Here is an 18,582-nt window from a genome sequence, read left to right as displayed (position 1 = left end):
GACAAGTAATCAGGTATTTACACGTGAATGTAAATGGGAAAACTGTTCAGGTTGTGGTTATGTGTCAACTGGATGCAGAAAATGCAGTCTGTGACAATTGTGTTTTTTTCACATTTATGATCAAATAGGTTGCATCAGATGCAGATACAGAGTTAGTTATTTCCACTGGAGGTCTCTGAATATTCCCCCTTTTTCTTGTGTAAATGGGGATGAAGCATTTCTGATTATAAACTGGAACATTTTGGGAATGGGTAGGAAATTTCCTATTGCCTTGCTGCCGGGCCATCAAAGAGTATTTGATGATTCCCACACTGGTGCAATCTACCCTTATGAGTCCTAGGAGCTCAATGAATTACTAAAGAATTATTTAATTTTGCATAACGCAAAACACATTTTTTATTATTATTTTTAAAATGTGTGTGCATGGGGAGGCGATGAGGGAGGGGAGAAATGTTCACATGAAGAAAAAAGTTTGGCATAATAGTATGGGTTTGTCCCCAAAACATACATAAAATATATCTTAATGTGGGGCTCCATTTATGAGGGGCCCATGCTTCAGTTGCAGAACATATACTTTACATCAGATGTGGTGAACTGGTGGCTCTCCAGAAGTTGTTGAACTCCAAGTCCCATCAGCCCCAACCAGCATAGCCAATGATCACCTGAAGGGCCACAGCTTTTCTTCTCCAGCATTAAATGCATAAGGTCCCAGTTTCAACCCCTGACATGATCAGTTAAAAAGTTTTGATGGACTCCTGTTTGAACCCTGGAAATTTGCTGCCCCTCAGGCTAGGACAGAACTAGGTGAACAAGTAGCATGAGGCAAGTAGCATAAGGTGAACCTGACATAAGGCAGCTTCCTATACAGCCTGCTTGTCTGTTATTCACTTGGTGCTCCTTTTTTTCCCCTAATGGAAATATGGCATTCCTACTTCAAATTCTAATTTAAACTGATTACAGTAATAAAGATAAATGACATTCCGTTGCTTTTCTTTCTCTTTTGGATATTTCAAGCTATGGGTGCTGTGCATGGAAGTTTTCGTAGCATTTCCATTAGCACAAAAATACACTTCAAAGTCTTCCCCGAGCTTGTCAATTATCAGCATTAATCGTTTACACAGTAAGTAAAGGTAAAGGTAAAGGTACCCCTGCCCGTACGGGCCAGTCTTGACAGACTCTAGGGTTGTGCGCTCATCTCACTCTAGAGGCCATGAGCCAGCGCTGTCCGCAGACACGTGGCCAGCGTGACAAGCTGCATCTGGCGAGCCAGCGCAGCACACGGAACGCCATTTACCTTCCCGCTAGTAAGTGGTCCCTATTTATCTACTTGCACCCGAGGGTGCTTTCGAACTGCTAGGTTGGCAGGCGCTGGGACCGAGCGACGGGAGCTCACCCCGCCACGGGGATTCGAACCGCCGACCTTTCGATCGGCAAGTCCTAGGCGCTGAGGCTTTTACCCACAGCGCCACCCGCGTAAGTAGCAGGCGCTTAAATAAGGATCATAATTTTCTGGTAGGGATGAGCTGATCAGGCATCTTTTGTGGATCACGAAGGGTCAGTATGAGTGGAATTATATTTGTGGTGCAAAAGGCACAGCAGTACAGCTCCTACCTGAAGAACCTGCTGCCCTCCAGATAGTCTTGGACTCCCATTAGCCAGCATCAGGAATGTTTTGATTTGTAGTCTAGTAACATATGAAGGGTCACAAGTTCCCCAGTCCTGTTGTACTTGTAATATCACATCAGACGTTCTCAATCATATAATCTCTGTGTTGGAGCTGAAGAACCACCCCAGTCAAGGTCTGCATACTCTTGGTCAAAGGCTGTACACACACAGTTCACACACACACACACACACACACACACACACACACACACACACACACCACTAAGCCCCTTCACTCACATCACATTCTCACATACACACCACATTTACTGGATGTGCCTAGCACACTGGAAAAGAAGCTTTTCTTTCCTGTATTCTGTATTCTGTATTTCTCATTATAGCAAATACGTTAGTGTATAGTGCTGTTGTTTGGTGTAATATAGATTTATTTATTTCCCCAGCTATACTGTTCCTGTAAATTTCTTTTTTGGAACAGGTCCAGAAACATGATACCCATTTTGATAATTCTATCAAAAGAATGGATTTTTTAAATTTAAAAAAAAAGCTCTTCTAAGTAGAGTATGGCTGGAAATTCCAAGGTCTAAAATAAGCCTGGGCAATCTGTGGCCCCTACCTAATTTCATGAAGCAAATAGTCTGATTTCATCAGAGTGGCAAGGAGAGAAAAAGCAAAGGGAAATGGGATTGCAGAGAGAGAGAGAAGGGAATTGCAGAAAGAGCAAGAAAGGGGGGCTGCCCCACTCCCTCTGACTCTGAACATGTCGACTGCCAGTATACAGCCTCTGACAGACCACTTATGAGGGAATGCAGCCCTTAACATAAAAACCCTCTAAAAGCAGGTTCCCATAAGCACAGCATTAACAGGAAGAAATTCGGGTCTTCGATCCTACACCAACAAATGTGTTTTAACTGTACATTTCAGTATCAGGAGAGGACACAAGGGAGAAGATTCGTTCACATGATTTGAGGAAGTGGCTATGTGATCTTAGACTCATTTTTTTCCAACTGGTTGAAAGCGCCACCTGGTGCTTCAGCAAGCAAAGCACTGATTTGCAAAAGAAGGTGACACACTGAGTCATGTTATATGGCAAAACCAAACACTACATGCCATGCGGACATGTGTATGTTTTTTTAAAAAGCCTAATGACTTAAAAGAAAATCAAAATTAACATGAGAAGGGGAATGGGGAACAATTTTTCCTGTTCACCATTTTTCTAATCTACTTTTCCACACACACATACATCTCCCCCTTTTCCAAATTGCCTCCTTCAGAAGCTGCTTATTAAAAAAATCATCAAGATAATGTTGCATATGTAGTTGCCAAATATTTTGTGCAGAAAATTTGCTCAGATATAAATCCCACTATCTTCAATGAAACTTCTTTCCTAGGGAAGTTTGCATAAGGATCAGCTTCGGCTTCAGAGTTGGATCAGATAAGTGACGGTTTGAGTGCAGCAAATGACACTGAAATGTAGAGCAGGTTTCCAAAGCCTGCATTGTAAATACCAACCACCTAATGAGATGCAGCTCTTTTCTTCCAACATTGCCAAATATAATTTATACGCTCAATAGACCTTCCTGCACTCATCAGACAGATTTTGCTTACACTGGTCAGACCTGCACATGCCTGGAGATTGAAAAGAAAATCTAATATTGCAATTGCATGGTTTATTCCTAGGGAAATCAAGAATCCAGCAAAGGCCAATTGATACAGAAGGAAACCATGAAGAGCATTGACCGTGCTGCTGTTCTTGTGGAGGCACTTGGAAATATGATAGATAATATCCAAGGTAAATCTGTGTTTTGTCTTGGTTCATCTAATTGGCGAGAACAAAATGGTGAGACTGCCAATGGGCAACAGTCATCACAGGAGCAATACAAGTGTGGGAGAAGTAATCAGGCTTTCTTGTATCTCCCCAATACATTTTTGTGCTGAGAGAAGGAAAATAGCTGTGCAAGCTACACATTGGTCTCACAGTTGCTCCTACCAGCTGTGCGGATGAGTGTCGAGTGAAGTTTCCTGTGTGTATTGAAACAATACATTCAATTTCCTGTGTAAGAGCAATGATAATGTGGCTACAGTGAGGGTGTAGCAGGAAGTGAAAAAGGCTCCCTATTCTGATGCCAATCAGCAGTCCACCAGAATGTTGTGGTTTGTTACTTTCAAACATGGGGGGAAATGCCCAAGTCCTGTCTAGACAACTCCTAGCAAACTTAAGTATTTTGACTGAGATCTTTGAGATCATTATGTCTACGTAGCCATCAAAATACCAGTTGTTGGTCCCCCCTCCAAACATTTATTATTACTTTACCAGAATACAAACAGGAGAACTAGCTCTGAGTTTCTGAAAGAATAGCACAGTCATTTGGGCTGAAAAAGAAACGACCTGCAAAAAAGAATTTAGAACTGTTTTCCATTTGTAACCAAATACAATAGATGTTGAATTATTAAATCTTCCTGCTGCCCTGGGACTTATAAAACTGCTATTTATTCATATTAGCTTATTGATCAAGAGAGATAGCATAAATGTAGCCCCCTGAAATCATTGCAACTTTGTACAAAAGAGGCACAAGTTCCATGCCACTGGTGTATCGTGAGGTGTTTGCTACTAACTACAAATTCTGCATAATCCAGTGTTCTTATAAATGCAGGTTTGCAATTCTAGAAAACAAGTTGTTACCAACAAATGATTTTTGCAACTGTCCACAAGACTGTTTCTACAATATAGAGAAAGAGAACCACATGGGCACAAGAGTTGGGTACTCTGAAGGACCTCAGGGGGAAGGGACTATAAACATATCAATAAAGATATGAAACATGCAGGGTATTAAGTAGTGGGTTGACATAGCAGCCGGCACAGCGATTTCTTCAAGTAGCTCTTTATTAAGACAAGCTGGAATAGAACTGACTGCGAACAGCTCAGCCGGCCTGTATTTATAGGCAGCCGGCTGTCAACATTGTAACTACAACAGCTCAGAGTTCCCGCCTAAACTAACTGCCGCGGACCTGAGTGAAAACTACCTACAGACCTGAGTGAAAACTATATACATTATCCCCCTGTTGGCCCAGGGTGAAACTACACTACATAACACAGGGTCTTGTCAGAAACCCATGATTCAAGGGGGCTTGTGTAGTTAGTTGTTCAATCACAATTCATTATTGCTATATCTGCCTGGGGTTTGTTCACAGAAGTCAGCAGCAAGGTGGAATACTATGGCATTGAACATGACCTGAGGCCTGAGGATATCATTCAGAAGCTCAAGGCAGCAGAAGAGATGGTGAAGGACATCAAACGTCGCAAGCCATTCACTATTCAGATACCACTTGCATATGAAGAATCTGATGCAGCACAAGAGTGTGAGTTTTCCTTCTGTCAAGATAGTGTAATGTGGCATTGGAAAAGTGCAGTTGCATACTGAAATACATACTCACAGATCTTTATGAGTGTCAGGCATGATGGCACCAATTAATTCAAAATCATGTGCAATTCATATAAAAGAGTACAGCTGTACCTTGGATCCCAAACGCCCTGGAACTCGGACGTTGTGGCTCCCAAACGCCACAAACCTGGAAGTGTTTGTTCCAGTTTGCAAACATTCTTTTGGAACCTGAATGTCTGACGGGACTTCCGCGGCTTCTGATTGGTTGCAGGAGCTTCAAAGTTCACACTTTTCTGAATTTTGCAATGCAATTCTCCAGCCATATAATGTGTACAATAATGTAAAGTGCATATAAAAGCATATATTCATCAAAATAATATATTAAAAATGCATTCTATTGGGGGAATGTTCTGCAGAAATGTGTACATTAGGCAAAATTGCATCCAGAATATATAGAAGTAGAAATACTTTATTGTCACTGTACCACTTGTTTACAGTGAGATTAAACAAGCTGCCCTCCCCCCCACAATCTCTCAGTCCTTGTTACACTCTGTGTGCTGTCGTACAACGACCGACCCCGAATATAATTCATTAGGATAAATTTGCCCTGAAATGCTAATGAATTTTTACAATTAAAAAAATAGTAATTGCAAACAGATATGGAAATGTGAAGAGCTGAACTGAAATGAGAAAATGAAAGAAATTGGCAACAGTTTGTTCATCCCTAACCTTGCTGCAGAAACCAAGAGTAAGGCCATTCACAATGGTTAACCAGCTTTATCTTCTCTTAGTGCTAAAAGAAGTGGAAAAGTGGAGACAGACATACAATGAAACCAGATCTCTGATTCCTGTTGTTTTGGACCAGCTTGGGGACTACAACACCAAGCTTGCAGATTTGCAGAAGGCCCTGGACCAGGCTGTTGATGACATTAAGAAAGCAGAAGCTAGAAATAAAGAAAGCACCGCCACGTTCCGAAGGCAGGAGGTACCATGCAGTATATTGCACTGTGAATCTGTGAAGAACATTCCCCTCCTCCTGCCCTGATTAGAACAGTGGAAAGAGAGGATGGTGATTTCAGGAACTGCTTCCTTTCCCAGCATGATTCCAAAATCTGCTCCAGAGGTTGGAGTAAGCCACAGAGCAGATTTAAGGGTCACGCAGGGGGCATGTGGACAGAGGGGAGGGAGGGGAAGTACAGCTAGAGGTCCTTGCACTGGTGGAACGGTTTAGCTGGATGCTGCCCTATGCGTTTTGTTGCTCCCATTTTTGGCTGCAGAAAAGATCATATACAAAATGGGTTTCTCTTGATATGAAATTTACAAAGCCCTGGCTATAAATGTGCATTCTTTGCCCTGGTATTTGAAAATTGAAGAACAGATTTTGGTGTCCTTCCTGTAAGGTGTTGTAAGGTATCATTTGTTTATTGTGTTTATTGTGTTTTCACATGATGTAACCTGCCCTGGGACTTTCTGGTTAAGGGCGGGTAAGTAGCTATTACTACTACTGTACTACAATGAGGCCAGTAACAACTCAGGAAAATACGCCATCTACCTTTCTTTCCAATCCACTGCTTTTTCAATCTGCTTTTTTAATATTTCAAGTCTTTTCTCAGAAATTGACTAAGACATATTAACTGTTTTAAGTCTTGTTTCAGAAAGTCATGTGTGTCGCTCTTGGCAGCGTTACTGAATGACTAAAAACAGACTGTGCAAAAGTGACCTGCCACAATAGGGGTCAATTAAACTAGCTATTATCTGCTCTCTTTTAAAATTCCATTTTTCTTAATTCAGAACCTCCTAATAACCTCAGCTTCCAAATTTTAATTGGATGACAGAAGTTCAGCAGTGCATTTTTAGGATAGATCAAAGCCACTAACCCAAAAGAACATAATAAATGTATCTAACATTTCTGGGAGCTTATTCATTCATTCATTCATTCATTCATTCATCTATCTTCTCACAGAAGCAACAAGAAGTAGTGGAGGCACAGATTAACAGTGTCAACAGTACCCTGCTGCAGGCAAGAGATATTTTAGATGTACCTCAGCAACTCAACTTGGAACTGAGCGAGGCAATCAAGGTAACTTCCTTGTGAATGACACATTCCTCACTGACCTTAATCAGAGTTAAGGTGTTGCATCAGCATCAGCATTTCCCATGGTCAACACCAGTGCTTTTTTCTAAAAAAATGTTGAGGGGTACTCTCATTTTCCTACTCATATTGAAATACTGCCCCTCAGGGGTATGCGTACCCCTGCACCCCCCCCCCCAGAAAAACGCACTGGTTAACACTACCCAATTTTTCTTTTCCAGTGTTTGCTAACCAGCTTCAAATATTGACTAAGAGTAACTTCCCCAATAGCATTAATCATGGTGAACAGCAATGCCCAGAAGCAGCTCACCAGATGGAGCAGAGTCACTGCACTACCTTCCTAGTTAGTGGGATGCTGTTGTTTAAAGGGTGGGTGAGGAGGGGCAATGGGGATGTTGGTGCTGTGCAAATGTACTGGCAAAGCCAATCCAATGCTCCTTCTAGTACATTTGTACCATGCCAACCTCCCTACCACCATACCTCTTTCCCTCCTGGTAAGTATTAACAACACACCTGCTGGGGAAATAGTATCAGTTTGTAGAAATATTAACCTTGAATTACTTTTCCCCACTCTGTACTCTCATTTGAACAGAATGCATCAGGGTTCTATGCAGAAATAGATGGAGCTAAAATACAGCTACAGGACAAACTGGCCAATCTCTCAAGGTTTGATGGTGATTTGGTGCAAAGGGCCATGGAATATGCACAAGAGCTTGGTGTTCTTGCAGATCAGCTAGACAGGTAAACTGCCATCAGTTAATATATATTAATATACCATATTAACTGTGCTAGATGAGCACAATTCAGCCAGTAGCCTAGTTTGCACATCACATTAAGCTAAACCATGGCTTCATATGACTCCACAAGTATGTAGGCTCCCAGAGAGGAGTTTGCTGCCATTTTGGTTATTTTGCTCCTGGTGTGCTGTCTCCAGGACTTGTCCTAGGTTTTACAGCTTGTGGTTTGTCCATGAGTCCAGGTTCTAACAACATACTAAGCCAAATCATTGGCTTAGCTCAGTGTGGTGCAGCAGCAAAATGACTGGGGAGAAGCAGCTATTGTCTCTTCTCCCAAACCTTGTGTGTTCACGCTAAGCCATGATTTGCCTGACTGTGATGTGTGAACCAGGACAATGTGAAGTGCATTTCAGCCTTATGGAACAGAATTAAATGTGTGGTTTACTCTCCCACTGAACACAATGGAACTTAAAAGTGCTTTGCTTTGGCTGGATTGTGTCCAATGTTCATAAAAGGATTGGCTGGTTGGGAGGAAAGTAGAATATAGCAATACAGTAATTGTACTTTGCATGATAGTCTTTTCACCACTGTGCTATGTATACCAGCTCTCAACATAGGGTCCAACTAGATGATCAAATCCACCCTTGTATTTTTCTTTCCTTCAAAGCAGCTGTTTAGAAATAGTCATCACACAGTTTTCAGTGAATATCCATTTCACTTTTCAAACCATAAAAAGTCCAATTCTTTTCTAAAGTGAGTTCACTGCACTATAACAAGAGTCCTTTAATCCACTTTAACTGTGCAGACGTAAAGTTCCAGTGTGCAGATGAATCCCATCTGCAAAATCATGACAGTCTGGAGGCAGGTTTAGTATTTTTATTGCAAATAATGGGTTTCAAAAAGTTAGGCATATCTCCAATCCCTGTTCATGGACAGATTCAGCAGCAGCTCTGCAACTGATACTGCAGCTGACTTGTGCAATGGTGACAGCTGAGCTGCTAGTGAGATCTGTACTCACCTTTTAGCATGTACATGTGCCATTAAAGGTAAAGGGTAAAGGTACCCCTGCCCGAACGGGCCAGTCTTGACAGACTCTGGGGTTTGTGCGCCCATCTCACATCTATTGGCCGGGGGCCAGCGCTGTCCGGAGACACTTCCGGGTCACGTGGCCAGCGTGACAAAGCTGCATCTGGCGAGCCAGCGCAGCACACGGAACGCCGTTTACCTTCCCGCTGGTAAGCGGTACCTATTTATCTACTTGCACCCGGGGGTGCTTTCAAACTGCTAGGTTGGCAGGCGCTGGGACCGAGCAGCGGGAGCGCACCCCGCCGCGGGGATTCGAACCGCCGACCTTTCGATCGGCAAGCCCTAGGTGCTGAGGCTTTAACCCACAGCGCCACCCGCGTCCCCTAACATGTGCCATTACTGAGCACTAAATAAGTGCACAAAATCACTGTCTCTCAATTACCTGATTCAGCTCTGGCAAATACTCACCTGTTTTCACCTGTCAGTAATTCAGATTATTATTGTTATTATTGTGTTCTCCTTTGCTGTAGGACCTTGCATGGTGTTGATACAAACGGATTAGTCCAAAAAGCATTAAATGCTTCCAATGTTCATGAAAATATCATTAATTACATTCACGAAGCCGAACAAATCTCTACCTTGGCATTAAACACTACAGAGCGGGTCAGTGATGTAAGTAGCAGCGTTATAAACCCGGATCTATGCTCCGTGACCCTTGTATCATTGGGATGAAGCAAAATTTCCAGCGCCTGCTGAAAACTCTTTTATAGAATTTTTAACATGTAATGTCTAATTATTAGGCTGCATACAAAACACACCAGAAATCATGCGAATGTTATTTTCCATAACTATTGCCCAGTTCACCAAATGAGAAGAAATACATTTCAGTCTCAGTCTCTGGTATAATTCATTTTGGAGCCATTTCCTAATTTTTACTGCAACAATTCCATAATTTCTGTATACTTGCAAAAGTTACAACAGGCTAGATTCAGAGCACCCATGAGTGGAACCTGGGTTGCAGGATGGCTTTGCTGGGCAAAGTGGAGTTAGAGACTTTTTGCCAATTTCCCATCCAGCCCCTTTAAAAGTAAAGGGCCAAACCAAATGTCACATTCAAACTCCCAATGTAAATTTTCTTTAGTAAAATCAGCTGTATGAGCCACCTGATTTGGGTAAGGCTGTGTCAAAGGGGAAGGGGCAGCATGAGTCTTACGCACCTCCTCCGAATTCAAATCACTCACCATAAACTGCTATTAGAAATGGGACTCAGCTATACAACCGCAAATAAAAAAATTTAATGTGTTGTAAAGTGCAATATACAAAAGTGACACTAGATGGCCACAGTGGGCTATGCTAAATTCAATGTATTTTTCAAAACTTTTTAAAGGCATTTTCATAACGTTTTTTATATTTGTGTAGATTCCACCATGGTTATGGGCTTAATAGCAATTTGTGCTTCATAACCTTCCACTATCTGTTGCAGAAATTACGAGAGAGAGAGAGAGAAAATGAGGGGAGGAGGCTTTTTGGTTATGGCTCTATGCCTGTGGAATTCTCTCCCTAGGGAGATACACATAATATCTCTCTACTGAAATGAAACCCCTTTTTATTTCAAATTGAGTTTTATTTTAACTGCTCCTTTTTTAGTGTCATTTTTAAATGTTTGGGTTGGGTCATAGTTTTGACATAAGCTGCCTTTGGGGGAAGGGTTGCTCTGAAAAGGTGGCATAGAAATCCTGAGCATGAAAAGAAATAAATGAGGTTTTATTCTGACTCTCTTTCTAAAATGAATTTGTAGGCTGTTGTTGGAATTGGCACCCAGATCACTTACCATAAAGAAGAAAGCAAAAAAGTTCTCAATCAAGCCAGTGATCAGGAACAGACGGCACATACTAGTAAATATAATCCTGTCTCTTGATTTGGACATTTCTCTGGAACTATAATAGCTCTGCATATGGAAAGGGAGCATCATGAAGAATGAAAAATGTTGACAGGAGAGAATTAATCATTATATCCCACTGAGAATTCTGTGATTCAAAAGCTTGTCTATTTTCAGTAGAACAGAAGCTGGTCTAATAAACACTCATTGCTTTATCCATTTTGTATCTCTTGTTCTCTGGGACCTGCACTTCAACAAATGTCTGTACAATTACCAGGCCATATAGAAGATTTACAGGATGCTAGTACTTCTTTTTCTGAAACTTAAAACTATGGAAATTACTGCTTTTAATCTGTCAGAAGCAAATGCTTTTCATATTTGTAGTGCATTATTTTTCTAATGTAAATGTACTGTCACCTAGCTCAAGAGAATACCATCTGCCAAATTCTTTTTAAGAGGTCCCTGAAGACAATTCAGTATTCCATCAGGAATTGTTGCTGGGCACTGACAAGGAGACTATTGAGAAAGCGAGACTACCTAAATGTGTGTCATTAAATATTTCCTAATTAAATATTGTCATGATTAGCACCAGTTATACTTACGGTGGAGTGCCTTTTTTGATAAAATTAATACTAAGACTAGATGTAGACTGTTTACAATGATAAGCCACAGTGAGCATTGAGCTTGCATGCTTCCACATCCTATTCTGCAATTGCCACAAGAAAGAGTTTAGAAACTTTGCTGCCTTTTAAGACTAACCACAGCTTGTGGTGACATCCAAATTTAGGCAAACTGTGGTTAGTTATGAACTGTGGTTAATTGGAAAAGCTGACTTCAAACCATGGGTTATGAACCTCACTTGTTTTCACTAACCATAGTTAAAATTACCACAGGGATTGGATATAGCACTAAAACTGTGGTTAATCTAAAATGAAAGCAGAAGTGTTTGATCTCATTGTCAAAGCTGCACTGGAAGAGGGGAGGAAGGAAACCACATGAGGCTTATTGCAGTCCATCCTGATAACATGATTTAGCACATGTGTGAACTGGGTCTTGAGTCCTCCATAGTGGTAAAACTGTTCCTTACATTTTATTTCTCCTTTACAGATTATTTAGCTGTTGCTGACGCAGGTCGCCGTGTTAATGGAACTGTTGCCAGAAAGAATAATTGGAAAAGCTATTTGCTGAAAGTCATTTCAAAAATACAGATGTCAGAACAAGGTCAGGAGATAAATACTGAAAAATTTAATCTTGTGAAACTGATTGAAGAAGAAATTTATACTAGAAATCCCCTTAGCGATTATGGCAGGAAGGATTCAAATCAAATCCTACTTTTGCTGATTCTTTTTAATAGTTGAATCACAAAATTGCCTTCAGATTTGTTGTGTTTGTTGGATCTTCTCCATAAAGGTAATTGTTAATTCTATTTACAATTAGTTTTGGCAATCTCTGCAATGTTAAAAGGGTTAAGCATGGTGCAAGGCCGCCAAGTTACTTAGATACTAAAATACATTTTGGTGCCCATGCAGAAATACCTCTGAATGCCTACATAGCAAATAGTTGGCATAAGTTATTTAGAACAAACTGAAAATCACATATAATGTAGCAAAACATCTCTGTCCATCCTGACTCACACCTCTGTCTTCAGTGTGTGTGAGTGTCTGCAAGGGGAGACAGAGCTGTATCCTATGGTAGCTTTGCCATAATAGAAAGTATAGAAAAATGCCTTGAACTGAACTTGAATGTTGTCAGTATTGCCTCACAACAGCTTTGTAGGATTTCAGGCAGGGGGTCACTCCCAGCCCTTCCTGGAGTAACACAGGGGACCTCTTGCATGCAAATCAGGGCATCAAACACCACTAAAATATTTTCCCTTGGGTGAATTGAGGCAGCCATTTTTTGCCATTTCTCTCCTCGCTACTGCATCCCTCTCTACCATATCTTGTTCTGTTCTTGGTTTCTCCACCCCAGTCCTCAGGTTCACATTTTTAGTGATTTCTTACTACAGAGAATCATCCCCCCCCCCCCCGTCATTACAGTGTAGCTATCCTATCTACTGGTTATTAAGAGTCATTTTTTTGCTTTTGGTCTTTTAACAGATAATGCAAGACAACGTCTGAACCAGTTGAAAGTCATTACAGATCAAGCTCTAGATACTGCTGCAGCAGTAACACAGACTACTAATCCAATGGCTGAGAATGTGAGCAAATGGTCCCAAGACCTGAAGAACTTTAAGCCTGAAAGAGCAGCCTATGAACGTGCCACAGTCACAACAAGGGATACAGGTACTGTGATGGGAAACACTAGGATGCAAAATGGGTACCAAAATTGGTGGGATGTCGGGGGAATGTACCTTCCCAACCCCACCAGGTTTTTTTTTGGGGGGGGTGAAGAGAAAAGAGAAGAGAAGTCCAGAGGTTGGCAACATGAGAACAGGCCTTCTCTACAGTGGTTCCCCATCTGTGGAATGCTCTCCCCACGGAAGTTCGCCTGGCACCTTCGTTATACACCTTTAGGCGCCAGGCAAAAATGTTCCTTTTTAACCAGGTCTTTGGTTGATCTTATTGACATCCAACACCCTTTTAGAATGTGGCGGGGGGGCGGGGAATATTGGGTTACTGCTTTTGGTTTGATTTGATATGTTGTGGTCTTGTTGTGAACCGCCCTGAGACCTCTGGCTTGAAGGCTCAGCCAAGGGTGAATGTTGACTCAGATCAAGAAAATTTAGCATAGATTATCCAGATCAGCATCTTCAGTGCATGTGTGAAAGGAGATTGGAAGTGGCTCCATTTCCACCAACTTTTCTGAGCCACACTATGTGTCAAAACATGGGCAGTTTATTATAGCACTAGCAGAAGAAGCACTACAGCAAAAATGTCCTTTAGAAAACATGTTTAGTTCTTTTCTTACATTTATATCTCACTTTGCCCCTTCATGCATTTCTCACAGAAATACAGGTACATCATTTTTATCCGGTCATTTCTATGGTACTGTGGCATATTTTCATTTTGGATCCAAATTGCTGTAGTTTTATTGGATTTTAGAATTACTTTAAATATTGTTACAGTCTGACAGCATGAACCATTTTCATGCTTCTTAGGGATAAAATGGCAGCTACAAAAATAATGTATAAATTGTTATAGTGGACAAATCTTGCTTGTAACAAAGAGTACAGAGCCACTGCTATATAATATTATTCATAGACGATAGATAGATGATAGATAGATAGATGATAGATAGATAGATAGATAGATAGATAGATAGATAGATAGATAGATAGATAGATGATAGATAGATAGATGATAGATAGATAGATAGATAGATAGATAGATAGATAGATAGATAGATAGATAGATAGATAGATGATAGATGATAGATAGATAGATGATAGATAGATAGATAGATAGATAGATAGATAGATAGATAGATAGATGATAGATACCTCAGGTTACAAATACCTCAGGTTACAAACACTTCGGGTTACAGACTCCGCTAACCCAGAAGTAGTACCTCGGGTTAAGAACTTTACCTCAGAATGAGAACAGAAATTGCGTGGCGGTGGCAGCGGGAGGCCCCATTAGCTAAAGTGGTACCTCAGGTTAAGAATGGACCTCCGGAACAAATTAAGTTTGTAACCAGAGGTACCACTGTATAGATATAGCAGTGCTTCTTCTTCACTCCTTGCTACAAGTAAGATTTTCTTGTGTTTATGAGTTGAAGTTTAGAAAAATGTACACAGAATTTTTCACAGAATGGAATTATTACTTTCTCCCCCACCCTCTTCTTTCCTTTTCCATGACAGTGAAGAGTCTCACAGAAGTTGTCCCCCAGCTGCTAGATAAGCTGCGGACAGTGGAACAGAAGTGGCCCGCAAACAATGTCTCCGCCAGCATTCAAAGGGTCAGGGAGCTCATTGCACAGACAAGGAGTGTAGCCAACAAGGTAAAGAGGCTGCTGGAAACTTTACTTGTTCAAATAATATATTAAGCTATTTATTACAAACATCTCCTAAATTTAAACTTGGTGTTCAGTTATATCATCTGAGCTGGATGACCCTTGGCAATATATCAACTGTTAAGAGTTGGAATGGTAGGTAAAAGGTAAAGGTAAAAGACCCCTGGACGGTTAAGTCCAGTCAAAGGCAACTATGGGGTGTAGCGCTCATCTTGCTTTCAGGCCAAGGGAGCCAGCATTTGTCCACAGACAGATTTCTGGGTCATGTGGCCAGCATGACTAAACCGCTTCTGGTGCAACAGAACACTGTGGGGGAAGCCAGAGTGCACGGAAATGCTGTTTACTTTCCTGCCACATTGGTACCTATTTATCTACTTGCACTGGCATGCTTTCAAACTGCTATGTTGGAAGGAGCTGGGACAGAGCAATGTGGGCTCACCCATCACAGGAATTCAAACCCCCGACCTTCTGATCAGCAAGCCCAAGAGACTCAGTGGTTTAGACCACAGCGCCACCCGCATCCCTCCTGAATGGTAGAATAGTGTTGGTACTATGCTAATGTTTACTGCCACAGAATTCCTGAACTCTAGGAAACCTCCAGAATGCCCAGAGGTGAAGGGCAGCAGCAGGAGACTATTGCCCTCATGTGATTCTTATTGGTTTCCCAAGGCATCTGGCTGACCACTTTGGTAAACCAGGATGCTGAACCACATAGACCTTTGATCTGGTTTAGTGGGGCCTTTCTTGTGTTCCAGCTTCATGACAAATTATTTTGTTTGTGTGTGTAGGTGTAGGGTCATATTTGACTCAAAGTTAGACACACTAGAATTAATGAACATGGCTAACTATTAATTTCAATGGGTCTACTTTGAGTATGAATTTGCCGAATGGATCTAAAGCTCTTCTGTTACACCTTTATCAGAGTGGCAATGTTAGAAAAAAATGTTTTCAAAAAGACATTTAAATCTGCAGATTGAAACCCATCACAGGGTTTTCCATCCACTTTTATTTGTTTAAGGATTTATTTCCCACATATAAATTAAGGCTTTATATGTGCAGCTAACAAGACAAAAAAAATGCTGCATGGTAAACATTAAAATGAATTCTGATGAATAAATGAATACTTTGGGGTGGGTGTCCTCACATTCATTACAGTCTTACACTAATGCAGCTCCACTGCATATATTTTACACCTGAAGTACATGAGTGTGAAACCAAAATGCAGCCCTCTTATATTCAAAGCAAAATACTAATTGCTTTTAATGATATAAATGACATTGGATATATATTTTTTCATTTTAGAAAATTTCACAGGGCTGGATATCCAGACTTCTCATGAACAAAGTTTTGCTAACAAATACCGTCACTGGAGGAAGGAGAGGGTTTCCCTTGATTTCTCTTTCTCCCGTCTGCACCCCCCAGGAAAGCTAATCCAGAGGGTTGAGGGACCCTCCAGAACAAATGGGAGGTGGTGCTGGGGGCTGCAGGAAGAACAGGGGATCAGTGAAAATTGCTTTCTCTCCCCCACCCCCTTCCATATGCAGGCGGTCTACTGGATTGCAGTCCTATCTACAAACAGAAGACCTTTCATTCATGGAAAACCATGTCTGGATCCATCCCATAGTTTATTAATCTTCTCAAATACTTTTTTACACCTCTGACTGTGGAATAGTGGAGTAAAATGAATTAATGACTGATTTACATTTTCTAGTTTATTTTAGTTATTAATCTCTCCCCACACCCTCAAAACACGTGAGCCACCAAACCAGATGCAGTTCATTAACTATGTATCATGCTGTTATAAGGTGTAACTGTTGCCTGTGATTTTTGCAAACTGTCCATAATCGATGTCTCTAAACTAAGCATAAAATCTGACACATTTTATCTTCTAGGTTCAAGTCTCAATGTCATTTGACGGTCAATCTGCTGTTGAAGTCAATCCCCAAACAAACATGGAAGACTTAAAGGCTTTCACATCTTTGAGTTTATACATGATGCTTCATAAGGACAATGCAGAGCGGACAACACCTCAGGATCAGTTTATTCTGTATCTAGGAAATAAAAATGTAAGCATCATTTAATTGTTCTCATAGAAAATGCACTGTTTTATGAATGGTGTGATTTAGGATTTTTCATAAGTATGGTTCTATTTTTTAATGAGATTTTCATAGCAGCATAAACAAAATTAGTGCTTTTTCAAACATCCTTTGAACAGATTCTCTTTCCATATTCTTCATTGTGCTCTTCAGTCTCCTCAAATAGCAAATTACATCATCTACTATGGTGTGATACTGAGCTTCCACATTTCCAATCAACTCTCCACAGACATTGAATATATTGAGGAAATGACTCCACTTTAGCTTTTAAGGTTCACATTCAATGAGCAGTAGATTGCTTGCAGTATATACATCAAGTGCTCCAGTTCAAAGATAAAGAGTGCTTATTTGCCTATTGACTGTAAGAGTTTGTGGTTTTCCTAGCAAACAATAATGGCCTCCCTTGTGCCCCCAGAAATCTTGTAGTCACATTCAGTAGCAAAAGATGTCCTAAAGGCTGCATTACAAATTCATAACAGACAGCTCTGAATACTATGCTGAACCAAATGTGTTGTCTGTAGCATATCTTGAAACCATTGTGACTGTCTATTTTTCATTCCTTCTCTAGACAAAAAATTACCTGGGTCTTGCAATTAAGAATGACAACTTAGTATACATTTATAATTTGGGTAGCGGCGATGTGGAGATACCGCTAGACTCCAAGCCAGTCAGCTCCTGGCCTGCCTACTTCAGCCTTGTTAAAATAGAGAGGTAATATGATCTTGATCTGCTATATGTTTAATGTGGTTGGATGGGTTGAATAGAATGGAGATGAAATGGGAAACATTGTTTTTTAAAAAACTTACATTGTGGAGTAATGCTTAAAGGTGTTAATTGTACCTTTTGAACAAACTGATAAGATGGCAATCGCCCCTTAATTATCATCAGCACTTACTGCTTCAGTACAACAGTCCCCAGGGGAGGAGAAAGAATGTAAGTTTGGAAATGTTTCCATTCCTTTTTCTGATCACCACATATGCTAAAAAGTGGGGGGGAAACATTCATCCTGATTTGCTTGTGGCTTGTATAAGCACCTTCCCTTTAATTCATTCATTCATCCAATACTTTTCAATGCATCACCATTACCAGTCCTAGCCTAGCCTGATCTTAATATCTGTTCCAAAGAGATTGAAGTCTTGTTTGCATAAACCAGATTCAGACTTTAACTCACGTTTGTTAACATAGTTTGCTACATCCACAACCCACTGTCCCAAGATTACACCCCTTGTCTATATGTACATCAAAGGTGAGGGTGCTAACCACCTTGCATCACTTGTGTTCCTCTGTGTCCCGCGGCAACCCAGAAGTACCAGAATGGGTTACTTCCAGGTTTCGCCGTATGCGCAGAAGCGCCAAATCACACCACGCAGATGCAGTGCTTTAAGTTGCAGGCTTTTCACTTTACAGACGGGCCTCTGGAACGAATCCTCTCCACTGTAGTTAAAACAACTAATCTCGCTGCAGATTGCTTCTTTCTTTCTTTTTTCTCATAAGCAGCTTGGAGGTTGAATTGGGTTTTCAGGTGTTAGGCTTACTCATAATATCTGAGAGGAAGACCACTTCTGAATATTCTTAAATGATTTTTCTACCTATAAAACTACAGCTCTTCATTTCCAAAGAACAAGAACATGAACAAGAACATGAATATTTCCAATTGAACAAGAACATGATCTAGAATCTGTAGTTTAGCTCTTCCTTTCGAAGTCTAGAATTTCAGACAACTGTTGCTTTTGCTGCTGATTTCAAAAATACTAACTTAAACTTTACTTTTTGTTTTTGATTGTTTAACAAG

At 40.8% G+C, this 18,582-nt stretch overlaps 1 protein-coding gene and 1 long non-coding RNA gene across 2 annotated transcripts in view; one reads left to right on the top strand and one right to left on the bottom strand.

Moving 5' to 3' along the window:
* The window catches only part of LOC308583086, a 194,254-nt gene that overhangs the window by 147,585 nt on the left and 28,087 nt on the right, over nucleotides 1-18,582 (bottom strand). The gene's annotated exons all lie outside the window — the stretch shown is intronic.
* The window catches only part of LAMA4 (laminin subunit alpha 4), an 83,468-nt gene that overhangs the window by 39,431 nt on the left and 25,455 nt on the right, over nucleotides 1-18,582 (top strand). The window contains exons 9-20 of the mRNA XM_081186692.1: nucleotides 3,304-3,415; nucleotides 4,816-4,983; nucleotides 5,798-5,991; nucleotides 6,970-7,086; nucleotides 7,691-7,839; nucleotides 9,392-9,533; nucleotides 10,660-10,756; nucleotides 11,848-11,961; nucleotides 12,840-13,025; nucleotides 14,543-14,682; nucleotides 16,587-16,760; nucleotides 17,359-17,501. Coding sequence (XP_081042818.1) covers nucleotides 3,304-3,415; nucleotides 4,816-4,983; nucleotides 5,798-5,991; nucleotides 6,970-7,086; nucleotides 7,691-7,839; nucleotides 9,392-9,533; nucleotides 10,660-10,756; nucleotides 11,848-11,961; nucleotides 12,840-13,025; nucleotides 14,543-14,682; nucleotides 16,587-16,760; nucleotides 17,359-17,501 — 1,736 coding nt within the window. The remainder of the gene's footprint in view (nucleotides 1-3,303; nucleotides 3,416-4,815; nucleotides 4,984-5,797; nucleotides 5,992-6,969; nucleotides 7,087-7,690; nucleotides 7,840-9,391; nucleotides 9,534-10,659; nucleotides 10,757-11,847; nucleotides 11,962-12,839; nucleotides 13,026-14,542; nucleotides 14,683-16,586; nucleotides 16,761-17,358; nucleotides 17,502-18,582) is intronic.

The sequence above is a fragment of the Podarcis bocagei genome (genome assembly GCF_964188305.1).
Source record: "Podarcis bocagei genome assembly, chromosome: 3".
In the NCBI taxonomy this organism is placed as follows: domain Eukaryota; kingdom Metazoa; phylum Chordata; class Lepidosauria; order Squamata; family Lacertidae; genus Podarcis; species Podarcis bocagei.
The sequence above is the reverse complement of the archived record's forward strand: the minus strand, read 5'-3'. Positions and strand labels throughout refer to the sequence as shown.